General features: G+C 47.4%; 1 protein-coding gene across 6 annotated transcripts in view; it reads left to right on the top strand.

Moving 5' to 3' along the window:
* Nucleotides 1–26,533, top strand: part of KANSL3 (KAT8 regulatory NSL complex subunit 3) — a 46,041-nt gene extending 19,508 nt beyond the window's left edge. For 3 of the 6 annotated variants that reach the window (XM_062209892.1, XM_062209893.1, XM_062209891.1), the window contains exons 4-22: nucleotides 1,072–1,162; nucleotides 1,279–1,464; nucleotides 7,082–7,213; nucleotides 7,458–7,574; nucleotides 7,790–7,891; nucleotides 7,997–8,068; nucleotides 9,209–9,283; nucleotides 9,459–9,616; nucleotides 11,920–11,983; nucleotides 12,357–12,557; nucleotides 12,770–12,926; nucleotides 16,278–16,451; nucleotides 16,872–16,956; nucleotides 17,314–17,444; nucleotides 18,316–18,425; nucleotides 18,845–19,067; nucleotides 19,404–19,537; nucleotides 20,129–20,241; nucleotides 24,133–26,533. In XM_062209892.1, coding sequence (XP_062065876.1) covers nucleotides 1,072–1,162; nucleotides 1,279–1,464; nucleotides 7,082–7,213; nucleotides 7,458–7,574; nucleotides 7,790–7,891; nucleotides 7,997–8,068; nucleotides 9,209–9,283; nucleotides 9,459–9,616; nucleotides 11,920–11,983; nucleotides 12,357–12,557; nucleotides 12,770–12,926; nucleotides 16,278–16,451; nucleotides 16,872–16,956; nucleotides 17,314–17,444; nucleotides 18,316–18,425; nucleotides 18,845–19,067; nucleotides 19,404–19,537; nucleotides 20,129–20,241; nucleotides 24,133–24,166 — 2,359 coding nt within the window. In that variant the 3' untranslated portion in view covers nucleotides 24,167–26,533. Of the gene's footprint in view, nucleotides 1–1,071; nucleotides 1,163–1,278; nucleotides 1,465–7,081; nucleotides 7,214–7,457; nucleotides 7,575–7,789; nucleotides 7,892–7,996; nucleotides 8,069–9,208; nucleotides 9,284–9,458; nucleotides 9,617–11,919; nucleotides 11,984–12,356; nucleotides 12,558–12,769; nucleotides 12,927–16,277; nucleotides 16,452–16,871; nucleotides 16,957–17,313; nucleotides 17,445–18,315; nucleotides 18,426–18,844; nucleotides 19,068–19,403; nucleotides 19,538–20,128; nucleotides 20,242–21,815; nucleotides 23,107–24,132 lie in introns of those variants that run through there. The other 3 variants (XM_062209895.1, XM_062209894.1, XM_062209896.1) reach the window with 3 other exon arrangements.
* Nucleotides 26,534–26,854: the final 321 nt, after the last annotated feature.

Below are 26,854 nucleotides of genomic sequence, written 5' to 3'. Positions count from 1 at the left end.
AGGACTTTGGCTTTAAACTGATTTCACTGGGGCCACTGAAGGACTTTGAGCAGAGGTATGACAGGGTCTGACTTGGGTTTTTTGATTGATTTTCCAAAATGGAAAAATGGATTTTCCATATTGACTTTTCAAAAGTCAGTTATATTTCCCGCAACAGAATATGGAGAAATATGTTTTCTTTCATCCTTACAATACCATATTAAACTTAATTTTTACCCATGTGAGGGGTGAAAAGTAATACTTTATTATTTTAATTTGTATTTTTTAATTTTGAAGCAAAGTTGACTTCACTTTTTGTGGCCTGCCTTTCCATATTCTTTGCCTGTTAATTATTTCATCTTTTAAAAATTTTCTAGCACCTCTTTTTTAATGAAATGGTGGTTGTTTTCCCACCATTTTGACTGTATTTCTGATACTTTTTATTCCCTTTCAAAACTTTTATGTAATTACTTTTATTTCTCTCTCTTATTTATTTACTTATTTGAGAAGACAAGAGACAGAGAACTCCAGTCCTCTGGTTTATTCCCCAAATGACTGCAGTGGCCCTGGGTCAGGAGCTAAACCTGGGAGCCTGACCTGAATCTGGATCTCCCATGTGGGCATCAGGGACCCAGCTACCAAAGCTATTACTGCTATCTCCCAGGGTCCTCATTAGCAGGAACTGGATAGCAAATTCCATCACTCTCTTATGGGATGTCAGCACCTTAACTGCTAGGCCAGAGGCCTCCCCTCTATTCCTTTTATGTCTTCTGGGTTTTGAGTCATCCTTAGAAGGGCCATAAATAAATTGGTATTAATTATTTATTTGAAAGGCAAAGTTACAGAGAGAGAGTGAGTGAGCCAGAGAGTTCTTCTATCCACTGCTTCACTCCCCACATAGCTGCAATGGCTGGATTGGGACCAAAATCTAGGTCTTGTGTTTTAGCTCAGTCGTCTGAGATTTGAATTATATTTGAGTTATATTCTTTCATAGTGGGAACGAAAAACACAGCGTAATCTTCTTTATATGGTGTACCTTCACGGGGTGTGTCCCTAGGGTTTGACTTTAATTCCTCAGAGTTTCCATTATAGGACTGGCTGGACAGTGGCCCAGAACAAGCTATTCAACAAGACCCTCAAAGCCCTGCAGTGTGATCGGCTTGCCCGCCTGGCCAATGAAGGGGTAAGACAGAATCTGCCCACGGTGGGCTCTTCCTGACTCAGGCCTCACTGCTGACTCACTTGTCCTTCCCATAACCAAATGCTTCTTGTGTTTTATCACTTCCACTTATCTTTCAGGCTTGTAATGAGCCAGTGCTGCGCCGTGTTGCCGTGGACAAGTGTGCGAGGAGAGTGCGACAGGCACTGGCAAGTGTAAGCTGGGACACCAAGCTGATCCAGTGGCTACACACCACCCTCGTGGAGACCTTGAGTCTGCCCATGCTGGCAGCCTACCTGGATGCTTTGCAGACGCTGAAAGGGAAGGTAAGGCTGTAATTGGTACCTGCCCTTCCTGGGGGTAACTGTCTTCTGTGGATTCAAGATGTGGGGTTGAACAGGGTCATTTCCTATGCGGCCTAGAGGAGACAGGGCGTCATTTCATGTAAATATCTTCAGCCCTGCCATCTCCAGGATGAGGTGTGGGGTCTAAAAACTAGAGTCACTCTAGCCTTACAGCTTGTGGTTTGAGTGGTGAATCAAATTGTGATGGGGTGATGAAGGATTTCTTAGGGAGATGGATTACAGAACAGGGCAGTGAGTTTCTCATCTCTCTTCATCATTGGATGAGTCTTCAGTAGCAACACTTGGTCTGTAATTTGTTACAAATATCTCATTATGTTTCCCTGCTTTCTTAGACAGTATTGTGCAACAGTTGGGTTAGGATTTGCTGTGATGTTAATGACCATGCTGGGCTGTCCTCATTGAGATAGAGTGTAGGTGCTGGAGGCTGATTGCTTGGCTGATCTCAGCTCTGTCACTGATCAGCTGTGTGAGCTCAGCCCAAGTTGTCCTTGGTTCTCCTCTCTAAAATGTGGCTAAGGATAACACCCATTTAGGAATTTTGTGAAAATTTAGTTAGTTAATCCAGGTAGATTGCTTGATACAACACTGGGCATATAGTAAGCCTATAGGAACTGTTAATGATTCTTTAAATAGCATCCTCCTAGGTTCTTGACTATTTGGGATGTTTTGTTCCACTACAAAATAGCATGGACAACTTGGATTAATTCAGTTCCTGGCTTTTTTTCTCAGTAGTTTTTCATTCTTTGCGAGAAACTGGCTTGTCTTGAGGCTGTAAATTTTCTGGCCAACTGCTTTCACCAACTATATCTCAAAATTTTCAGGCTCATTTTTTCTTATTTTTAAGTTGAAGGATGCTCAGTTTGTTAGAAAGCTAAAGAAGACTGATTTAGTGCTAAAACAAAACTCAGGACTTGATGCATTAATTTTATATGCATAGTAGGAAATTTGATCCTAGTTTATTCATTCAACTAATATGATTTTGTGCGCCTGTAGTGTGCCAAGCACTGGGGTGAATAAAATAGAACTGCCCCCTGCTGTGGTGGAGCTTGTTTTTTAGCGGACAGAGAAAGTCCCAGGTTTCCCTTTGTCTTGCTCCCTTGCATTATAAACCTTGGGCCAGGAGGGGAATGGTGGGCAGACATGGGCATAGGTAGGGTGTGGGGTCAAGACAAGACCCTCGCAGAGAGTTTGGCCCATGAAAGCAGTAAGCATTTTCAAAATACATTCTCCACAGTGTTGTTTTTTTTTGTTTGTTTGTTTGTTTTTTTGTTTTTTTGTTTGTTTTTTTGACAGGCAGAGTGGATAGTGAGAGAGAGAGAGACAGAGAGAAAGGTCTTCCTTTTTGCCGTTGGTTCATCCTCCAATGGCCGCTGCAGCCGGCGCATCGCGCTGATCCGAAGCCAGGAGCCAGGTGCTTCTTCCTGGTCTCCCATGCGGGTGCAGGGCCCAAGGATTTGGGCCATCCTCCACTGCCTTCCCGGGCCATAGCAGAGAGCTGGCCTGGAAGAGGGGCAACCGGGACTAGAACCCGGTGTGTTGGCGCTGCAAGGCGGAGGATTAGCCTGTTAAGCCACGGCACCGGCCCACAGTATTCTACCATTCGAAAAAGTACAGTGTTGGTGAATATACTGGAGAGAGTGAGTGTGAGTAGTGGACCAGTTCTCTGGTAATTCTGCCTCACCTACGGCAAGCATAATTTGGGTATGATTTTCCTTTTAAGGAAGAGTTTGGACTGTTTTCCCACTTTAGTTACTGGTTGGTTGTGTCCCTTCTACAAGATAAAGCAAACTCAGCAGACCACTGAGTGATCCTCAGGTTGGTGCTGCCTGGCTGTGCTGCTGGGGCACAGTGTGGGTGAGCCGAACAGTGGAAGACTCGCCTGGTGCACAGTCTTGGAATATTTTCCACAGTGGTTATTTTCCCACAACTATGTTTAAATGATTATTTGTTTTCATATAGTTGAAAGAGCAAGAGAGAGAGCTGTCTTCCATTTGCTGGTTCACTCCTCAAATGCCTGCAACAGCCAGAGCTGAGCCAGACTGAAGCCAGGAGCTGAGAACTCAATCCAGATTTCCCATGTGGGTAGCAAGGACTCAAGTACTCAACCATTACCCACTGCCTCCCAAGGTGCACGTTATCAGGAAGATGGATTGTAAATGGAGCTAGGACTGAGTCCAGACACTCAGATAATGGGATGTGACTGTCCCAGGTGATGGCTTAACTGCTGTGCCCACCCTCAGATAGAGCTTTTAAATTAGATCAGATCCTCTGCCTCAAAGTGTTGAGTGGCCCACAATTACAGAGTCAGTAATAAAGAATGACCATTTAGGGTGAAGATCCTGTACAGTTTGGCCTGAGCCTTTTTAAGTAGCTCTGTATCTTCATTCCTATTCTAATCCCCATTTCAGTCTACCTGGACCTACAGTAAGCCCCACACTTTATTGCCACTTGCTGGTATCTGTGGCTGGAAAGCTGCTTTCTCATCCTCTGTTAGTGCCTTGCCTATTCTAAAGAGTCTGTTTCACTCTACATGCTGTATTTCAGATGGAAATTGCCTGTGAATTTCCCTCTCCTCTGGACAGTTTGTGTCAGCAGTGTGGGCCTTCAGTTCATTTTGTGACATTATCAGCCACCCCTCCCCCATTGTGTGTGTTTGTGTGTTTGTCCTCATTGCCACTTGTAGATTAAATTCCTCAAAGTACTAGCTTAGTGTCTGTATGAGCAGGTTTTTTTTTGGTTTTTTTGTTTTTGTTTTTGTTTTTTTTTTTAAGATTTTAGAGATGGAGAGACATAGAAAGATGGATAAATCTTCCATCGACTAGTTCACTCCTCAAATGGCCTCACTAGCCAGCACTAAGCCAGGCCAAAACAAGAAGCCTGGAACTGCATCCAAGTCTTCCATGTGGGTGACAGGGGCCCAAGTGCACATTTGTCCACTGCTTTTCCAGATGCATTATCAGGAAGCTGGTTCGGAAGTAGAGCATCCAGGACTCACACGGGGCTCATGGCCACAAAGCTGTCCTCAACAGCTCTTTCGTAAACATTTGTTTCATGAGTTAAACTGAGAACATTGGTACAATCTCTTGATTTCTTCTAAAGAAATCTTTCTAGTCTCTCTCCTTAAATTAAGAGCAACTTATCTTCTGTCTGAGCTCTTACAACTTGCATGAAACTATGGTAGTCTTTATTCTCCAATTTCTCAAAAATGTTCTTTTGCTTTTTTGAAAACTACTTCTAATTAAAATTTTTTCCTTTCCCCTCTGTCATTGTGACCTTTGTGGGTAGAATGGAATTCACTCAGATATTTCTTTCAGTGTAAACATCAGCATAAGATAGAGAAATTTATTAGCATTTTGGCATCCTTTCTTATAATGTTTCTTCTGAGTAGAGATCATTTTCCTGTTTTGTTTTACCTGTAACATTTTAGCAAAATTGTTTCTGTTTTTCTGTATGTTATTAACAGATTCTTTAAAAAAAAAAAAAGAAAGATTCATTGATTGATTGATTGATTTGAAAGGCATTGTTGGGGCCGGCGCTGTGGCACAGTGGGTTAATCCTCTGCCTGCGGCAGTGCAGTGGCATCCCATATGGGCGCCGGTTCTAGTCCTAGCTGCTCCTCTTCCTATCCAGCTCTCTACTATGGCTGAGATGGCAGTAGATGGAAAAACTCTTTATCTCTACCTCTCTCTGTACCTCTGTCTTTCAAATAAATAAAATAAAAATCTTTAAAAAAAAAAAAAAGAAAGAAAGAAAGGCATGTTACAGAGAGGCAGAGGCCTAGAGAAAGAGGTCTTCCATCTGCTGGTTCACTCCCCAAGTGACCGCAATGGCTAGAGCTGTGCCGATCCAAAGCCAGGAGCCAGGAGCTTCTTCTGGGTCTCCCTCGAGGGTGCAGGGGCCCAGGGATTTGCGCCACCTTCCACTGCTTTCCCAGGCCATAGCAGAGAGCTGGATCGGAATTGGAGCATCTGGGACTTGAACCAGTGCCCATATGGGATGCTGGCACTGCAGGCAGCGGCATTATCCACTACACCACAGCGCTAGCCCCTTAACAGATTCTTAAAAGTATTTGAAAGTAATCCTTGGGGCCTGTGCTGTGGTGTAGTGGGTAAAGCTGTTGCCTGTGATACCGGCATCCAAACAGGTGATGATTCATGTCCTGGCTGTTCCTCTTATGATCCAGCTCCCTGCTGATGTGCCTGGGAAAGCAGCGGAAGATGGCACAAGTGCATGGGTCTCTGCACCCATGTAGGAGATCTGGAAGAAGCTTCTGGCTTCAGACAAGCCAAGCTCTGGCTGTTGCAGCCATTTGTTAAGTGAACCAATGGATGGAAGACCACTTTGTCTTTCCCTCGATCTCTAACTCTGCCTTTCAAATAAAAACAATCTTTAAAAAAAAAAAAAAAAGGAAATAACCCTTAATATACAGTTAGATGGATAATTTGCTTAACAACTCTCTTACATACACATTTAGGTTGCTCCAACTTTTTTTTTTTTTTCCATTTATTAAACTTTTATTTAATGAATACAAATTTCCAAAGTACAGCTAATGGGTTACAATGGCTTCCCCCCTCCCATAACTTCCCTCCCCCACCGCAACCCTCCCCTTTCCCGCTCCCTCTCCCCTTCCAATCACATCAAGATTCATTTTCAATTCTCTTTATATACAGAAGATCAGTTTAGTATATATTAGGTAAAGATTTCAACAGTTTGCCCCCATATTGCAACACAAAGTGAAAAACATACTGTTGGAGTACTAGTTATGGTTGCTCCAACTTTTTTTAATTTTTATTTTTTAAAGATTTATTATTTATTAGAAAGGCTGAATTAGAGAGAGGGAGAGACAGATCTTCCATCAATTTCTTCACTCCCCAAATGGTTGCACTGGCTGGAGCTGGGCCAGACTGGAGCCAAGAGTTTCTTCCAGGTACAGGGTCTCAAGCACTTGGGCATCCTTCGCTGCTTTCCCAGGCACATTAGCAGGGAGCAGGATCAGAAGTGGAGCAGGGGCTGGCACTGTGGTGCAGCAGGTTAAAGCCGCAGCCTGCAGAGCCAGCATCTCATACGGGCACTAGTTTGAGTCCCAGCTGCTCCTCTTCCTATGCAGCTCTCCGCTATGACCTGGGAAATCAGTAGAAAATGACCCAACTCATTGGACCCCTGCATCCACGTGGGAGACCTAGAAGAAGCTCCTGGCTTTGGATCAACTCAGCTCTGGCTGTTGCCGTCATTTGGGGAGTGAACCAGCAGAATGGAAGATCTCCCTCTCTTTCTCTCTCTGGCTCTGCCTCTCTCTGTAACTCTGTCTTTCAAATAAATAAAATAAATCTTTTTAAAAAATAGAATAAGTGGAGCAGCTGGTACTGCAAGCAGCAGCTTTATCCGCTGTGCCACAGCGCCAGCCCCAGGAACATGCTTTTCAGATGTGCATTTATTTGTACTTTTGCTTCTGAGGAAGGTTTGCAAGACTTAGTGAAAGTCTGTTTATGGCTCGTGGGGCCCTGTGCTGCCTGGTTGCTGGTGGTGGGAAGGTATCTCAGTGCACACTGGAAGCATCTTTGCTCTTCCTTCATTCTAGATCCCGACCTTGATTGACCGAATGCTTGTGTCCTCCAACACGAAGACTGGGGCTGCGGGAGCCGAGGCCTTGTCCCTCCTCCTGAAGAGGCCCTGGGACCCTGCTGTAGGGGTGCTTTCTCATAATAAGCCAGTAAGTTGGACAGCTCAGGACTTAATGTGGCACTTGACATCTTATACTGAAGCCTTAAGACCTTGGCAAGAGGATGATAGATGGCTTATTTTACCTTTTTTAAATTAATAACTTGTTTTGTATAATGTTTAACCTTAGTTTCGTAAGCAAAGGATCATTGTTTGGGATGAGAAAGACAGTCCTTGAATCTCATGGAAGAACACTTCTCACTCACTTGTTCTTGGGTGGGAATCTTTCTCCTTAGAGCAAACTCCCGGGCTCTCCTCTCATTCTCATCGCCTCCTCTGGCCCCTCCAGCTCCGTGTTTCCCACCTCGCGCCGCCACCGCTTCTGGCAGTCTCAGCTCTCCTGCTTAGGCAAGGTAGGTGTGGAGGCAGGATGAGCTTTCTCCTGGATGGGGGTATAGCTTTGGAAGACTGGGAGAAGGAAGTGCTGGAGGGAGTCAGAGTGGAAGAACTAGAGTGTGGAGCATCCCCTGACTGCTTGTCCAGGGCTGAAGGGATTTTAGCAGGTTAAGCAGAATTGAGAGATTTGAAACTTAACCATGCTGGCCTGGACACTGCTTCTCTCCTTCAGGTCATCCCTGTAGCCACCCATTTACTGAACAATGGCAGTGGGGTAGGCGTTCTGCAGTGTCTTGAGCATATGATTGGGGCAGTGAGAAGCAAAGTGCTGGAGGTGAGAATGTCCCTGCTTTAGTTGCTGGTGGCACACCATCATTCTGGGCTTGTTCTGCACGCTCCTGGACCTCTGACCTGACTGTCTTCCTTCTTTCCCACAAAGATCCACAGCCATTTTCCACACAAACCTGTTATCTTGATTGGTTGGAACACAGGAGCTTTGGTGGCTTGTCACGTAAGTAATTCCACCTTACTTGAGGGTCACTGAGAACCTGGAGATTGTCATAGGATGAATACTACTACTACTGCTACTACTACTACTACAGGGATTGCTCCATTGAGGCCTTTGCTATATGGCAGGCACTGTGTGCTAGATGCTTTACCTTTATGATTGCATTGTTGATTGTAGAAGACAGATTTTAGCTTTTTAACTTTATTGTGGAAAATTGTAAGCAGAAACAAAAGCAGGGAGAATATACTGGTGTAGTAAACCCCTTGGACCCTGACTTTGCTTTACAAATGGTTAACTCCTGCACTGTCAGGCTAAGTGCATCTCACCCCTGCTGGTTTTCTGTCTCCCTCAGGTTATTTTGAAGAAAATTCCAAATATCGTATAATTTCATTTATGTATGTTTCATCATGTATTATTAAAATAAATTCCTTTTTCTCTCAATGTAAGTACCATGCTATTTTCTATGTAAAAAATTAACAATAATTCTCACAAGTGAAAATTAACAGCTCTGCAATTTGATGTTATACTCATGTCCAGTCCCTTTCCAAAATGTCAAAGAACCTTTTATTATTTTTCATTTACACATCTTCCATTTTGCATAAATGTCCTAGACACATCCCAAAGCCCCAGTTTTTCTGATTCAGCTGGTCTAGCCTAGTGTGAAAGGTAGGACCGTGAGAGGATAAAGGCCATCTCCCCATTCTCCTTGCTCCCAGGATTGGTGGGACTCAGCCAGTGACTGCTCCATGGAAATCTGAAATATCTGAGAGCTACCAGTTAAGTTCAGTAGAGGAGACTTTCTTCACTTAACGGAGAGTGGCGGCATTTGTGTGGTCTTGATTGTATTTACTACTAGTGGAGAAGAATGGAGCAGAATGCTGTAGCCTGAGGGGTCAACAGGGTACAAGTATTAAGCCTCCCAAACAGAGGTGTAGCCATCTGCCAGGGTCCTCTCAGGGCCTCACTTAGCAAGGTGGGGGCTGCTTGTGTTCTCTTCTCTTCCTGCTGCCTCTGAGGATTAGAGCAGGAGAGGAAGAGGTAGGATGGGGCGGGGGGACGAGGTCTGGACCCCTCCTGGATTCTGAGTAGGCTAAGGGCAGTGAACTCAGTTGCCCTTTAGACAAACCATGCCATTATTTGCAGGTGTCAGTGATGGAGTATGTCACTGCAGTTGTATGCCTTGGGTTTCCTCTGCTCACTGTGGATGGCCCCAGAGGGGTAAGAATGGGGTGAAGATGATGGCTGGGTCCTTGGCAGCGGGAGTGGGGGCACCTCACCCAAGCCAGTGCAGAGCCACCTCCAATTGCATGGCTGACTCCTGAGCAGAATTTCTTCCAGGTCAGTGCTTTGTGAGTCTGAGCTAGCTGCATTCTAAAACCTGTACTTGTTTTAGGATGTGGATGATCCACTCTTGGATATGAAGACTCCAGTCCTCTTTGTCATTGGTCAGAATTCCCTGCAGTGTCACCCTGAAGCCATGGAGGACTTCCGGGAGAAGATTCGGGCTGAGAACAGCTTGGTGGTGGTTGGGGGCGCTGATGATAATCTCAGGTGGGTAGTTTCCACCAGAGGCATGAGAGCACCACGTTGCAGGGTTAAAGAAATGCTTGGGGGCCGGCGCTGTGACGTAGCAGGTAAAGGCACCGCCTGCAGTGCTGGCATCCCATGTGGGCGCCAGTTCAATTCTGCTGCTCCACTTCCGATCCAGCTCTCTGCTATAGCCTGGGAAAGCAGTGGAAGATGGCCCACGTCCTTGCCACCTGTGTGGCAGACCTGGGCGAGGCTCCTGGCTTCAGATTGGCCCAGCTCCGGCTGTTGCAGCCATCTGGGGAGTGAACCATCGGGTGGAAGGCCTCTGATAATGGGGTGCAGTGTCCCAAACAGGCTAAACTGCTGTACCAATCTTCTCTGACTTTCTTTATTTACTCTGTTTTTAAAGATTTAATAAATTTATTTATTTTCTTTGAAAAGCAGAGTGACAGAGAGATCTTAAATATACTAATTCACTCCCCAAATGGCCATAATAGCCAAGTCTAGGCCAGACCAAAGCCAGGAGCCAGGAACTTTATCCAGGATTCTCATGTGAGTGGCAGGGGCCCAAGTACTTGGGCCATCTTCTGCTGCCTTCCCAGGCACATTAGCAGGGAGCTGGATAGGAAGCAAAGCAGCTAAGACTTGAACTGGCACTATAATATGGGCTGTCTTTGGGGTTGGCACCCCCAGCCTCCTTTTTTATAGCTTAGTCTTCAAGATTAGTTTTAGGTTTATGTTCTAACTACAGAGCTTAAAGCAAGTCCAGGCTCCCAGTTGTCAGTCTTTTTAGGGATGTTTTGGAGAAGTCATTCTGCTTTTGTCATTTGCCAGCTTCTTAAGAATTTAGTATCAAGGCTTTTGAAGCTCAAGGAAATGTTTTCATTTAAATACCTTGTTTTTCATGGCCATTTAGGCTTTCTTTTTTTTTCTTTTTTTTGACATGCAGAGTGGACAGTGAGAGAGAGACAGAGAGAAAGGTCTTCCTTTGCCATTGGTTTACCCTCCAATGGCCGCCGCACTGCGGCTGGCGCACCACGCTGATCCGAAGCCAGGAGCCAGGTGCTTCTCCTGGTCTCCCATGGGGTGCAGGGCCCAAGCACTTGGGCCATCCTCCACTGCACTCCTGGGCCATAGCAGAGAGCTGGCCTGGAAGAGGGGCAACCTGGATAGAACCCGGTGTGCTGGCGCCACAAGGCGGAGGATTAGCCTGTTGAGCTACGGCGCCAGCCAGGCTTTCTTATCTAAATATGCAATGTGACACCAATGAAAACTATTTAATAGTGTTCCTACTGTGGAACCGTAATCCATGCAATGAGAAGAACCCAGGCAAAATGTAACACTGTGTTGAGTTGCTGTGAGGGAGTCAGTGAGATGGGAACACAGCTGAGGACTGAGAAGCCTCGTTATTCTTGACCTCTTATTTAGTTCTGCCACTCACGGTGCTCATCTGTAAAATGAGGTTGTTGGGGCTGGTGCCATGCTCACTTGGTTAATCCTCTGCCTGTGGCACCAGCATCCCATATGGGCGCCGGGTTCTAGTCCCAGTTGCTCCTCTTCCAGTCCAGTTCTCTGCTGTGGCCTAGGAGGGCAGTGGAGGATGGCCTAGGTGCTTTGGCCCCCGCACCCGCATGGGAGACCAGGAAGAAGCACCTGGCTCCTGGCTTCAGATCAGCGCAGCGCCGGCCGTGGCAGCCATTTGGGGAATTAGCCAACGGAAGGAAGACCTTTCTTTCTCTCTCTCTCACTGTCTATAACTCTACCTGTCAAATTAAAAAAAAAAAAAAAAAAAAAAAGTTGTTAACAAGATCAGAGGCCAACAGCCAGTCAAATCAAATGTGAGAGTTTGGAGGCTCAGCAGCTTCCCCCCCTCATGGGAAGCTAGGGATTTTATGACTAGCTTGCAAAGAGGGAATGCAGCGGCCGGAATCGTTTGCTCTTACCCCTTCAGTCTGTGACCACCTTTCCTCCTCTCTGTTAATCCAGTTCAGCAGTCCGCAGTAATCTGAGGGTTTGGGGCTGTGTTGGGGACCTCAGTGATACAGGTACTGTTTATCAGTGAAGCCATAGGTGTGGGCCTTCTGGAGTGGATATTCAGGGGTGCCATGCTTGATGTTTCATATTTGTTATTGGTCATTCATAATGCCACGAAGAAACTAATCAGTCCCCATTGTGCAAATGTGCAAACAGATTCAGAGCATAGCCTGAGGGCTCCCTTCCTGGGCCTAGGAAATAACCAACCCAAAAAAGAAGTCCATTCTTAATCCCATGGGTTGCCATGGATCATTTAAAACAGAACCCGTTTACTCCTTTTTGTCTCTTAGAATAAGCAAAGCAAAGAAGAAATCAGAAGGTTTGACTCAGAGCATGGTGGACAGATGTATTCAGGTAAACACCTTTTCTCCGCTAGGCTTGTGCTTAGATTTAGCCTTGTTGGCAGCAGCTTTGCTGAGGGCTAACTGGGCCCTCTGGTAGGTAGAAATCATACGCAAAGTAGAAAGAAGAGAAGGAGGAGAAGAGTGGTGAGCTGAGGTGTGAGTGAGGCGCTGGGGAGAAAGGGAGTGTTGGGGGAGTGGTAGAGTGCACTGTGCCCTAGTGCCTCCCAGTGCCATGGCTGCCCCAAAACCAGCACGGGCCTGGCTTCACGTGAGTGAGGACTAGCACATTTTGGCCAAAGCCAAAATGGAGTTGATTTTAGTTTGAAATAAACCGGGAGGCTCCTGTACTCCAGACGAAGTGTAACAGGCCGGGTTTACACTAGGATGAAATTGTGGACTTCCTGACTGGGGTGCTCACTCGCACTGAGGGGCACGTGGGCTCGGAGCCTCGGGATCAGGATGCTGAGAAGAAGAAGAAGCCTCGTGATGCCACGCGTCGAGACCTGGCCTTTGAAGTCTCCGAGCGGGGCAGCCGACCTGCTTCCCCTGCCGCCAAGCTGCCCGCTTCACCCTCGGGCTCAGAGGTAGTGTGGGCAAGGGAGGAGGCTGGGAGGGAGTACTTTGGCTGGGGAATCTGAGCTGCGGAGTTGGTTCCTTAGTTTCTGCAGATGCCTGTCTACGGTGTCAGTGCTGTAGGCCTGTGCGTCCCTGTCGGGGGAGTTCCAGGGGAACGTGCTGACTGATGTGTGACTCCAAGTGACATCTGCTTGTATCTTGACCTTTTCTCTCTACTTAGGATCTCTCCAGTGTGTCCAGCAGCCCCACCTCCAGTCCCAAGACCAAAGTGGCCACAGTCACCTCTGTCCAGAAGTCCAGTCAGATTGGCAGCTCTCAGCTGCTCAAGAGACACGTCCAGCGGACAGAGGCTGTGCTGACCCACAAACAAGCCCAAGGTAAAGGCCCCTGCCTCAGTGGTGCTCTTGGGTTCAGTCTTCCACAGTTGATGCCACGTAGCAGTTGGAATACATTAGAATCTGCAGCTTTTTCAGGGGAATAAGAGGTACTTTTCCCCCATGTTTCTGTTCAGGCAAAGTTAGGTTGAATTAATGCATTAGTAGCGCTTTGTGCTTGCTAGTTCACAGCTTTTCTGTCTTGGTGTTCTGGAGAAGTTGAGCTTTATGAGCTGCCTACATGGATATTGGCCTGACTACTAATTGGGGATGTTCTTTTTTTCTCCCAATCACTCTTGCAGTCAGGGAGCTCTCCGAAACAGGGCGATTGATTTTATCCATCAGATTCCAAGGCAATTCAACTGGTGTCATGCCCTTTCTTTGTCTTGCTCTTAGAGAGTAGATTCCCGGCTGGCGCCGCGGCTCACTTGGCTAATCCTCCGCTCGCGGCGCTGGTACCCCGGGTTCTAGTCCCGTTTGGGGCGCCAGATTCTGTCCCAGTTGCTCCTCTTTCAGTCCAGCTCTCTGCTGTGGCCTGGGAGTGCAGTGGAGGATGGCCCAAGTGCTTGGGCCCTGCACCCGCATGAGAGACCAGGAGGAGGCACCTGGCTCCTGGCTTTGGATCGGTGCAGCGCGCCAGCCATGGCAGCCATTTGGGGAGTGAACCAACAGAAGGAAGACCTTTCTCTCTGTCTCTCTCTCTCACTGTCTAACTCTGCCTGTCAAAAAAAAGAAAGAAAGTAGGTTCCCAGGCTGGGACTGTCAGCAAAGTTTATAGTGGTTCTCTGCAGATAGTTTTAGAGGGGGCAATAATATCTGATTAGTTGGAATTCATTTGAAGAGCTGCACATACTATATAAAGGTAGAATTCAGTAGGAAAGAAAATGAAGAAACGGTGCCCCTTCTTTTATCCAGTTGAATGGCCTTCCGGCAAGGCCTCTTGAACATCATTTTTTAAAAAAAATATTTATTTTTTATTTATTTGAAAGGCAGAGTTACAGAGAGGCAGAGACAGAGAGAGGTTGGTCCTCCATCCACTGGTTTACTCCCCAGATGGCCACAACAGCCAGGAGCTTCTTGGTGTCCCACGAGGGTACAGGGACCCAAGGACTTGGGCCATCTTCTGCTGCTTTCCCAGGTACATTAACAGGGAGCTAGATTGGAAGTGGAGCAGCCTGGACTCGAATTAGCACCCATGTGCAATGCTGGCACTTTAAGTGGCAGCTTTACCCACTATACCACAGCACCTGCCCTGGGCATCAGTTTTTGATGGTACATTCAAGAACATGTATTGCTGGAGTTCTTAGGAGTGCCTGGGAGGAGGAAGTAGGTGGAGCTGGCTGTAGAACAGATGTGGAGGTGGGGTAGGAGGCGGATCTGCCAGCTTCTGCTTTTAGAGTTCAAGTTCAGCTGAAACTCAGGTCTCTTGTGAGGCTGCTCATTACAGTGGTGCTAACAAAGAACAGAAGTGTAAGTAGACAGATGAAGGCTAACAGGAAACCAGTGCCCTGCATCTGTATGGATGCTCCATGAACTGGATTTCTTGAGTGTTGGCCAAATTCTGTGTGGGCAGTGTCCCCTTAGACTTTTGATAAAGATAGAGCCTGCTGTGTATCTTGGGGGAGGATCAGTCAGGAATCTAAGGAGTTCTGGAAGGCTGACTGATGAGCTGGATTGGAAGCAGGACCCACAGTGTCCCGGTGAAAAGCAGCAAGCAAGGGCTCATAGCAGCTAACTTACTGGAGCCCTTAACTCACTGTGCCCTCTTCTTGGGACTTGCTTGCCATGGCTCGTTGAGTCTTGACAGCAGCCACATGTTGTTACCTTCCATTTATGGATGGTTCCATGGAGCTACTCAACGACAGCGTCAGGTTTCAGACCCGGGCAGGAACAGAAAGAGCCCCTGTGACCAGTTTCTGGAACTTTTTCATCTTTCTCTTATTCCGTCTCTCTCTCCTTTTTCTGGCCGGCTGTGATTCTGTGATTCTTTCTGATTCATTCCAGCACAGTTTGCTGCTTTTCTGAAACAAAATATGCTGGTGAGGAAAGCTCTTCCTCCTGGCACCTCCTCCTGTCTCTTTGGTGAGTATCACTCTTCCTCTCACCTTTCCCTCGTCTGCTTTCTGCCTTATTCCCACCCCTCTTAATTCTATCCTGTCTGCTTCTCATCTGCCTCTCTCGTCTGTTTGATTTCCTCCTGTTTGTTTCTCTGAGCTTTTCCCCATCTACAGATTCTTTGTCTTGTATCTCTATTCTCTCTGTTTGCTTCTGTGTGTTTTCCTTTTTTGTCTTTCACTGTAGCTCCTTCACCTTTGTGTGCCTGTGGCCCATTGCCTGTGAGCCTGAGTTTCCCTGTGTGCCCCCTCCCTGCTTGTTTCCATGCTTCCATCCTGGCAGCTGCAGGCACACTAACCACTCATCAGAAGAAATCTGCAGCTCCTTCACCCTCCCCGTTCCTTTCTACTCTGATTCAGCGAGTACCTTTGTCCTCTCCACAGTGCCATTCCACAGTAGCTGCCTGTGCCCTGGTCATGGCCCCATGCCAGGATCCCCCTCATCCTTGTGTGGCTGCCTTTCTCCCCACCTCCACCCCGGCTGCCTATGCAAAGAAGGGCTGGGCGACTTCTGGGTTGAAAGCCAAGGACATTTGTGAGGAATCCTGAAGGATAACTTGCAAGTCCAAGAAGCTGGGCTGTGAGCATGATGATGTGTGAACAGATGGCCTTTCTCTGTACTTGTACAGATGACCCGGGGACCACCTTTAGGAGCTGTGAGGCTGCCAGGTCTGTGAGCCTCCCTCCCCAGCCTGAAGTCCTGGAGGCAGTCCTCCTTGTCCACATTTGGCAAGCACCCCTCAGCCCAGGCTCTAAGGACAGAGTGGGACTCCTCACAGTCTTGTGAAAACTCCCTGTTAGAAAGGACTGGGTGCTCCTCTGTGGGTTCTTCATGGAATGTTTATTGTCTCCTGGCTGAGTGATGACATGGGGGATGGCTTGGGACAGGAGAGTGATCACACTGTGTAGATATACTTTAGTGAGACCTCCATTTTTATTCTTGCTGTGGCTTTTGCTAGACAGATGTCTTCTGTCTTGTTCCTACCAACTCTGGGCTTCTTCCCTTCCTTTCTTCAAAGGCAAAGTGAAAGACAGGGATGGAGCCATTCTTTGAGAAGGGCAAGGTGGGCTTCAGCTCAGGCGGACCTCATTGAAGTGGACTGAAATGCGGGTCATCTCTTGTGAAATGTGGCCTGTGGATAGGTTGATCTTCCTGTGTGTTCCCATACTGACCTTGACAAACAGTGTCCACTAGGCTTTCTTGGATTGTGCAGAATCTCACCTGAGCTCCATCTCTTAGTTCCTATTTCATCAGAACCAACAGAGGAGGCAGAGAAAGAAGATCTTCGGGTCCAGCTGAAGCGACACCACCCCTCCAGTCCTCTGCCTGGCAGTAAGACCTCCAAGCGACCAAAGATCAAGGTGTCCCTTATTTCCCAAGGGGACACTCCTTCCCAAGGAGGAGGTGCTGAAGGTGAGTTTCTCAAGCCTATTTAAACCCAAATGGACCTGGCTCTCCCAGGACACAAAGTGTTGCTTCCTGGTGGCTCCTCTTGAGCAGGCAGCTCAGCCTCTGCTTCAGTGTGAGAGAGACCTGGAGCAAAAATGGCACATTAATGGCAAGGGGGCATTGACTTCAAGGGGACCGAGGACGCTGAGGGACCATTCTGAGCATGGCATATAAATATATATATTTGTTTTGAATAGAAAAAATATTCCAAAAAAGTTAGAAAATAGGAAAAGTTACCCTAATTCTCCCTCCTCTAACAAAGTTACTCTTTTTTCATCTTCAAGTCTTTGTCCACAGTATCTTGTATTTAGCCTGGGCTGTGGAACCTGGAAAGGTAGGGGCCAAATAGGTCTGAATGGTGTCTCAGGGCTTTCTGTTTTGCAGCTTCAGGAGGGAAACCCATAACCATGACACTGGGGCAGTCTTCAGCAGGGACCAAGGAGCTCACTGGACTCCTCACCACAACCAGGTGAGTCTGTTTCTCGGTTGCTGTCTCTGTTCCCTTCTTAGCTTCACTCTTGTTCTGTATTATATGGCACTGTGGAAAGATGATAGCTCCTGGATTGTTTCATTTGTGGAAATGCACCTTCTTTCTGTTTGTGGTTTTTGTCTTTCTTTTGTATCAGCTCTGAGTTCTCTCGGCTCTCATCCTAAAGTCTTTACTCTAGGCCTGACTTTGAGGACGACTAGAGGCTGGGTTCAGGAGGTAGGACAAAGCTTGGATCCAGTTAAAGCTTTGTCAGGCCCCACCTTGGACCTTCCCTGTGTTGCTAGGATCTGTGGCCCCCTGGCCTTTGGATGAGGGAGCTCCTTTCTTTATCTTCAGGTCCAGTGCTTCTGAAGGTGGAGTCACAGCCGGCCCAGCCCCTTCGGTGGTCTCCAACAGTACCACACCCAGCACTTTGCACACACTCCAGAGCCGTTTGGTGGCCACTTCTCCAGGCAGCTCCCTCCCAGGTATTTTGTAACCCAGCATCTCCCCTCTCCCAGCAAATTCTTTTAGTCTGCTGCTGGGGCATAGTCCTGGGCAAACATCCCTGGAGCTGGACGATGCAACTGTGGGCCTCAAGACAGGCATAGAGGCTGACCTGGATCTGGAATTAGCTTGAGCTGGGGGATTCATTGGCCTTGATGACTGCAGTGAGTGGATGCCCCCAGTCTGCAGGGTCTCTATATTCTCTAAGGAGGGGATCAGTAGCTGGTGGGGAATGTATGTGCTGTGTTCCATTTGGTGTTTTAAATACATCTGACTGAAGAAAACTGGAAATGGTGATGTACTGGCATTAGCAAAGCAAGACCTTGTCCTTCCTGTGCTTGTTTCTTGCTTTCTACACCACCACCCCAGCACGCCCCATTGAAAGACTCATTGCCTTGAGCCCAGCTGGGCCTGGCATCACAGATGATACCGTTCTGCAAGAGGCCCTTCCTCTTGGCTTTGAGGCCACTGGACTGTGTGTAAGGTGAAGAAGAAGGCAGATATTTGGAATTCTTCTGGTTTAAAAAGTCCTTCCTCTTCCCTAGAAATTAGGTGAGAATTTAGGTTTTTGAAAAGTGTGATTTGGGCTCTCTTTGGTTTTCCTAACACTGTCTAAAATGTAGTCTGGGTGCTTTGGAGCAGGTTGGGATGTGCAGAGTGAATCCCAAGGCAGTATCTGGCATAGTTCCTTTCCTCATAGGGCAACCAGTGTGTGTGTGTGCCTAGGAGAACTTCTTGGTATCTGAGCAGGGGAGTGTGTAGGAGCATTGGGGTTTTAGTTGGTAAGGATGGACAAGCATGGCTGCTCTTGGGATACATGCTAGTGATTGAGCTTGTTATATCCTCTCCTAGGGGCCACATCAGCCAGCAGCCTCCTCCAAGGCCTCAGCTTCAGCTTGCAGGATATCAGCAGCAAGACATCTGGCCTCCCTGCAAATCCTTCCCCAGGGCCAGCTCCACAGGTGCACATCTGCCTTCCACGGGGCTGGGCCGGTGCAGGGAGGCGGCCTCCTCAGCTTAGCTGATTTTTGCTGGGAGACTGGGTCTGGAGTCATTGGGTCCATGGCAAACAGCCTTCTTAACTGCACAGCTAGGGAGCTGTCAAAGGATAAGGTCCATCACTTACTGTGTGACCTTGGGCAAGTTTCTTGACCTCTCTTTGTTTCCTTGTCTGTAAAGTAAGGTGATAATAGTATTTCCCTGATAGAATTGTGAGCATTTACTAAGGTAATATATGCAAAATGCCTGGAAGAGTACTTTGCATGTAATAAGCAGTCAACACCTGTTAGTCTTTAATAATAAGCTTTTGGGCCCTCCAAACTCAAACGTTGCTGTTGGGTGACAGACAGCTTCTGATCACCTGGGCTTGTGTGTCCCACAGGCCACCAGTGTGAAGTTGCCCACCCCCATGCAGAGCCTGGGTGCCATCACCACGGGCACCAGCACCATTGTCCGTACCATTCCTGTGGCCACCACTCTCTCCTCCTTGGGTGCCACTCCTGGTGGGAAGCCCACAGCCATCCACCAGCTGCTGACCAATGGGGGCCTCGCTAAGTTGGCAAGCAGCCTCCCTGGCCTGGCTCAGATCTCTAACCAAGCTTCAGGTGAGTCTCTCATGAGAACTGTGGGGACTCCCAGATCTGGGATCTTCCCCGAGGACCTTCCCATCTCATGTGGGCAAGGTCTGATGTTGAACCCAACCCCACAGGGTTCTGGCGTTGATTTTTGGATTCAGTTGTGCAGACCCGTCCCCCAGAGAGGTCGAGAGGACACAGGCTGTTTCCTGTTGCCTTTCAGATTAACTGATAGGGTATAGATGACCCAGCTGGGGAGGAGGCAAAGGCGGGTGTGTTACGTGGGGGAAGAAAGTCCAGGAAAGGAAAGCCTCAGCAGAGAGGAGAGGCTGAGACCAGAGAACCTTGCTTGTCTGTCTCCCTCAGGCTTGAAGGTCCCCACCACCATCACTCTGACTCTGCGTGGCCAGCCGAGCAGAATCACCACGCTGAGCCCTATGGGTTCAGGAGCAGCCCTGTCTGAGGAGCCCACCTCCCAGGTGCTGCCCTCCAGCTCCCAGGTGAGTCTGCCTGGAAAGACTGAGGACATGGGCTCCAGTATTGGGAAGTTTGAGGCCAGCCAGCCAGCTGACAGAAGGAACTGCTGCTGCACTGGACTTGGTTCAAATCCAGACTCTGGGGTTTGTAACTTTGTGACCCTGAACAAGCCCTGGGCCTCTTTGAGTCTCCTCTTGTGTAACACTCCCTGGATGTTGTGAGGATTAAAGTTGTAAGTGCATGTGTAAATATGTTCCCATGTGGAGCAGCACCTGGTATGTGATAGTTTTTCCCTCTCCTTTCTTTCTCTTTCCTTTCTCTGTTTCATCACCCCCAAGTCATAAGTGAAGCTCGTGGCTAATACTCTGTTATTTAACAGTTCTCCAGCACCGTGCCTTCCCAGGTCTGGATGTTGTTGCTGTCTTTTTATAGCACAACTTGGTTTTTATACTCATCACCACCCAGAAAGTCACCATCAGGTCCTCTTAGCTTCTCTGGTTTCCATTGTGACCTTTCGGTTAAAATGTAATCTTAAAACAGTGATCTGAGAAGCCACCCAAAGATGGAGATTAAATAAAACAAGTACTTGAGTCCAACGTTGTTTACTTCTTCAGTACCCACTGTTTCAGCCAAGCCTTGCTGTGTGTGGCAAGTGCTGTGCAGCCTGTATGACTGAAGACCTTGCTGTCCCACGTCTCCTGGGAGTGGGATTGGACTCTACTGCCAGGTAACAGTTCCTGAGCCATTCCAGATGTTCTCTTCCCCTTTAGGGGAAAATATTGCACAGACATTCATTAGGATCGTAAATACCCGTTTTGCAGAGGGCTGGAAGACTATTTGCTTATTTTAAATTATTCTCACATTACAGAAATAACAGACTTTAGAAAGTGATGCTACTCCTTGAAATGATTTGGTTAATAGCTTGCATGAATTCTCCCAGATTCTTCTTCCTATAAGAGTATATTTTTTATTTTGGACAAAAGTAGGATCACAGACTCTTTTGTAGCTAGACTTTTTTATAAATCATGCCATGATGTATTTCCCTGTTGGTTGCATAGGGACCTGTCTCTCCTCTCAGAAGCTGCTGTGGGTGTGTAGAAGCCTGCAGAGCTGGGGCGTGTTGTGGTTTTGATACTGTATGTGATGCTGTGGTGAACACCTCGTTTATGAGTCTGTGTCCCTCTGGGCCATGGACTAAGCAGTGGAAGGTGAATGTGCCTGCTGATTGCTCTTTAAAAAAAGTTATGTACAGTTCTTGCCTCAGTGATGAGAATGCCTGTGTTCCTACACCTTTGTCAATTGTGAAACATTAGTATTTTTAATTTTGTTAATTTGATGGGTGAAAAATGAAATAGTGTTTCAATGTATATTTTTCTGATTACTTAGGAAGCTGTATGTCTTACATGAGTTGCCTGTCATGTTGTTTGTTTATTTGATTTGTAGCTGCTTTATATATTTAGATGTTAATCCTTTATGTTACATATACTCTGTTCCGGTCAGTAGGTTATCTTTTTTCTTTTTTTTTTCTGTTGAAGTATTTAGTGTTTGTCTTTTAACTTTTACTTTTGAATCTTTTTGTCATCAGGAAATTTAAATCTTTTATATAATGAAATCTTCAACTGCTTCTCTTTATGGCTCCAAGGTTTTGTGTCCTAAGAAAGCTGGTCCTATCACAAGAATATAAACTGTTTTTTTTTTTTTTTCTTTTTCTAATTTTTGTTGTGGTAGAACATTAGCATAGAATGCACTGTTTTGCTGACGCTCGGGCAAACAGCTCGGTAACATTAAGTGTGTTCACATCACTGTGCAGCCATCATCACCATTCGTCTCCAGAGCTTCCCTGTCGTCTCACACTGAGACTGCTCTTTATGTTTTCTTACAAAGCTTTTGTTTGTTTCCTTTAGTTCCTTAGTCCTCTTGGAGTTTATTTTTGTGTGCTAAGCGAGGTAAGGGTGAGTCCTTCCTCCAGTGAAATTCCAGTAAAATTGAACTGTCTCTTCCCACACTAGCTTTCTGTTGTTTGATGATGCTCATGTTATGGAAGTGTCAATTCTGTTTCTGGCTTGCCAAGATCATCTTTGTTATTTTCCTTTCTCTTTATAAATAATGTTTTTTGAGTTTGGTCCATTGATGTTTTATAATCAAATGAATTGAGTAAGCATTAATGTTCCTTTGGTTCAATTACAAAGGTGAATTACTTTGTAGATTTTCTGATATCAAACTGAATTCTAGGTGAAGGGACTTGTTCAGTATTTTCTGTTTTCTTTTTGTACATTACCTGATTTATTTGTATTTTGCAAGCAAAGGAAGCAAGAGCTATCAAAAGAGAGCAAGGGGCAGGTGTTTGGCCCAGGAGTAAAGATACCAGGTGAGACAGTCACAGACTTTATTGGAGTGTCTGGGTTCTAGTCCTGGATCTGCTCCTGGCTCTGTCTTCCTGCTAATGTTCACTCTGGAAGGGAGCAGAGAGTAGTTAGGTCCCTGCCACCCACATGGGGGACCTGGATTTAGTCCCCAGTTCCTGGCTCTGGCCTAAGCACAGCCCCCTGCTGTCGCAGGCGTTTGGGGAATGACCCAGCAAACGGGAGCATGCTCTGTGTCTCTGCTTCTCTAGTAAATAAATTACTGATTTATTTTTAGTTTGAAAAAGAAAGAAACCAAGTGTTTTGGAGGAGAAACATGCCTTTTTAAAATTTGCTTTAATTTTATTCGTGGTTTTGGCCTTTGTGTTTTATTAGGAACGTTGGTCTGGTTTTCCTCCCCTCCATTCCCTGTGTGTGTGTGTGTGTGCACACGAGCGTGCACTTTCCTTGTTCAGTTGTGTAAAATGGTAGTTCAGTCCTTGCAGAATGGGATGGAAAGGAGTTTATTTTTCCTCATGCTCTGTAGTACAGAAATGATGGGTTCATTGGTGGTTTGATGGGCCTGTTTTAGGTAATCCTCACCTTTGCTGAGCCGTGCTATGCCGACTAGAACTCAGACCAGCCTGTCCCCTGCAATGTGTGGTCCTCCTCAGCTCGCTGTGGCCAAGGGGTGCCAGGGTGGGAGGGAGCTGAGAGGAGGACAGAGGCCATCCAGAATCCTCCTTTTCCGTGACAAAATTGAAGCACAGAATACAAAGTCCTAGCCTTCTGCCTGATGGTGTTCACACCAGAGATTTGTTTTCATCTTGGAAAAGTGGGTCTGTGGTTACAAGGAGGGATCTAGGAGTGATTCCTGCTAACGGGCGTTACTAGGTAAGGGCTTGCTAGCTCAAAAGCTGCTGAGGGTTACCTCAGGGTTCAGACAGTGTGCAGCTGAGGAAAGAACAGTGACTGCGACTGGGCTCTTCAGTGAGCCGTGCCGTCCTGGCCAAATCACCTGACGGCTCTGGGCTTTGGTTCCCCTCAAGTCTTGAGGAAGTTGTAAGTTGGTGATTGTGGTGGCAGAGGCTCCATATCAGCAGGCTTTAGGAACATGAATTTTTAAATGTGGAGAAACCACCATTTTTGATATTTGTGAGACAGTTGGAAATTTGAACACTGACTACATAGTTTTTAGTATTAAGGAATTGTTCACTTTTTGTGTGTGATAATAGTATTTACATTTAAAAATACTCCTTTTTTATTTTGGAGTACATGGTATAATATTTATGAATGAGATGAATTTTTTTAAAAAATTGTTATAAACATCAGCGAGACTTCCTAAAGCCTATGAAAGCACAGAAGTGTTGTTTCTGGCACCGATTAGTACTTACTGTGTGTTTTCCTCTTGGGAATGGACTTTTGTGTTTTCCTACAAGAGAAAAACTGTCACAGGAAGGGGAGTGACACAGCCCATGTTCTGCCCTGCACCAGAGTCCTAAGAGTGGACTCCCTGCCCATGTCACAGCTCTCTGGCCTTCCTGGCCTGCTGGCCACACTGTGACCTTGGCAGGCTGGCAGGCAGGCAGGGGTCTGGCTGCAGCCCTGCAGCTGCCCTAGGACAGTGGACTGAGGCTCGAGGGCCGTCTGTGCACAGCCCTTCTTCATTGCTCCCCTCCTGCCCTGCTCGCTCTGCATTCGCAGAGGGTGAAACCTAGACAGCTAGGGAGGGTGCTGCTGAGGAGATGCCACCCCTCTCTGACTTGCATCTTCCTTCCTAAGCTGCAGTAGTCAGCAACTCTTGGCATCCTCCACACACCTACAAAACATCCAGGACCTTAGAACTTAAGTTGTTAGACCATCCTTTTCCGTTCTGTCACCCTCTCAGCTCATCTGTCGCTTGTTCTCTGCATCTCCTTCCTGTCCTTGTGCATGCCGACCTGTGGTTGAGTGCACGCTGCACTCCAGCTACTCTGGGTCATGTCATTTAATCTTCACAACGGCCCTGGGAAGTGGATGTGTCTGCATCACACAGGTGAGGGAGAAGGCTGAGAGTCTAAGCTGCTTGCTCTAAGAAGTGGTTAGGTGTCTGAGCCCACAGCCCACGTTCTGCTAACCACTTGACTGCAAGGACACACGTGTCCTTGTACACCCAGCTTCTTTCCTGTTACGAGTGACTTCTTTGGAATAAATGCTCAGTAGTGGGATGAGGGGTCAGAGGGGCTGCATGTGGCCTGGCAAAGCTTTGACCTTGTTCACTGCCTCTTCTGCCACAGCGCCTGCCTCCAGCACCCTGAAGATGCTGTGTGATGTGTCCTCCTTACCGGTTGGTGATGGCGGCCTCATGGTGGGCCCTGGACGCATATGTGGTCCTGCTGAGCTGTCCAGGTGTCTGAAGACCTCTTTAAGATGGTCATTTTTGCTTTCTGCCAACTGTCTTCAGGCTGGGCCTCTGGGTCTTGTGGAACGTCGGGCTGAGAGATGTCATGCCAGTCAGGGGAACGCCCCCCCTCCAGGATCTGCAAGTCTGGTTCCTTCAGTCTCCAGCGTCTTCAGTAGATCGGGCTGTGTGTGGGTCACAGGCACACCTTCCCTCCATCAGCTGTGATTTGACCAAAGTGTCACTGTTGGGCTGCACCTGATAATGGAGTGTCCTTTTGGAATGCTATCCTGCCGCTGCACCCTGTTGGGAGGAGAGAGCCACGTGGTCTGGGCCACAGGAGTAGTTATAACTGAGAACTGGGATCATCCGGGCCCACCAGCTGCTGGGTTTTGAACATCATCATCCCCTTCACTGGCAGCCATGGGAAACTCCCTCTTAGAAACCACGTCAGATGCTGAGTGGCCTGCTGCGCCCTGAGAGTTCTCTGTCTCTGGCAGCTTTGTAATGAAGGCAAGGAGAACTGGACTGTCATCCTTCAGCCCTTTGGCCACTGTAGATGTGGCAAGCAGTGGTCACCAGGAGGTGAAAGTGGACCCCTTTCTGTTTTTCACCATGCTGTGGGCAGTGCCTGTGCCCAGAGAGCCTGCAGGTCCGGAAGGGCTGAAGAAGAGGAGTGCGAGAGCAGAGGCAGTTGCTGGCAGATTGTGCCAAGGAGCCCTTGCTAGGAACAACTAGGGCGTGGGACTTGATTGTTGCACCTGAGGAACTGGTGAAGCTGGAAATGAGAAGTAGAGTTTTCCAAGTCAAAGGGAAGAAACTCCAACCCTTGAAAGTCCCGTCTCCAGGGCCTGGAGGTAAAGCAGGGACAGACGGCTGAGCTAACGTCCTGGCTGGCTCAGGAAGCCGAGGGCATCCAGACAGAGGCTACACTTGGATGTTTCTGTTTGTATTCTGTGTAACTTTTTCTCTTCCTCTTTCAAAGTGGGAAGATTGTTGGCAATGACTCTACTGTGTAGGGCTCTTGGTGCCAGCCTAAGCCCTGTAAGTTATGGTGCCTGGAAGAGGGGTCACTGAGGAACCCTGACCCCGCCCCCTTACCTATTCACAACACTGTACACAGAGGTAGTTTTAGGTTTGCTTTGAGCCTGTCCCCTTGAGCACAGCCTCTTTCCTTCCATACTGAGAGTGTTTCCAGTCAAGGTGATAGGTAAAGCAGCCCCAGTGTGGCTCTGTTTTCTACATGATGCAGGCCCACAGTATGGCTCAAATTGCAGTCCAGGGTTCTGACCCACAGTGCAGTATGTATCTACTTCAGGCTACCTGTGTGCAGCCCAGGGGCCTCACCTGTGGTCTGAGGGGCAGCTAGGAAGAGGGAATGAGCAGAGGAGTCTCAGGCAGGTCAGGGTGTGAAGGCCAGGTTGGGGATCTGTGTGATGGGATGGAGGGGGACTGGTACACCACACCTTCCTTCCCTGACCTTTAGAGCTGGTCTCTGCAGTGACTCACACAGAATTAGGCTGCATTTTTGAATTAGCTGGTAAGTAACTGCTTTCTGAAATTCAGGAGGCATTAGTGAATTTGAGGAAGATATGAAATCTGAAAGAAACATCCAGGGCTCAAGGGTTTGATAGCTTTATAGGTAGGATCATAATAGCAGGTGAGAGTGGGCCTGTGAGGCTAGCTGAAGCTCTTAGAAATCACAGAGGGCCCAGAACAACCCAGTCGGGATTTATGAGAGCAGCCCAGACAGTGCTGGAGAGGCTGCTCTGGAGAGATGCTGGGTCCAAAGGAAAACAAACATGTTGTGCTGCTTTATGGCAAGTGCTAGCATGCTTCCCCTGGGTGACGTGGGCTGCACACCTTGGAGACTTGCGAAACTGGAGAAAGGGAGCTGTAAGAGCAAGGGTGGCTCTTTACCGTGGAGGGACAAGCTGTTGTCAGAGTCACGTTACCCAGTTCCCTTCTCAGCCACACACTTGACAGTGAAAGGAGCCTTTACCTATCATAGCAGACCTGGAATCCAACCTCAGAAGGTAATGCTGTTGGTCGAAAACGTGGAAGGATCAAGCAGGCTTTAAATTTTTGGACAAGAGAGCATGTTGGTGCCCCATGGAAGATGTCCTTGAGATCTCTGAGAAGAAGACCTGTTCTTTCTTGGTCCCACCACTAGAACGATCTCGGGCTGGATGGGTTATAGAGCTGAGCTCCTGTAATGGTGGTTCTTAACGTTAGTGAAAATAAAAATTTGAAGAACCGAGCCTTTGCATTGCTTCCATGTATTTTCCATTGACTTCTCACGTTTATTCTGGTAACCCGCACTCAATGAAGTGGGCACAGAAAATGCAGCAACGATGTGGTAATGCCGGTGATCATCTCTGATGCCGAGGGCTTTGAGGTGGGTACTGTAATTCCTTTTATGCACGTTAGGATACTGAGACATAAGAAGGCTCATAGCAGGGCTGGAACCCAGTGTCTGTTCTACTCTGCACTGTGCTGGAAGACAGGAAGTGGAGATCAGCCCAGGAGATGAGATGTTGACTTGGTCTACATGTGACTGTTTTTAACTTGTTTTCTGCCAGGCTAAGAGTGAGTGAGTGAGTGAGGCTGTTCTGGTT

This window comes from Lepus europaeus, chromosome 13 (genome assembly GCF_033115175.1).
Source record: "Lepus europaeus isolate LE1 chromosome 13, mLepTim1.pri, whole genome shotgun sequence".
NCBI classification, from domain to species: Eukaryota; Metazoa; Chordata; class Mammalia; order Lagomorpha; family Leporidae; genus Lepus; species Lepus europaeus.
Note: the sequence above shows the minus strand (reverse complement) of the source record. Positions and strands in the feature narration are given on the sequence as shown.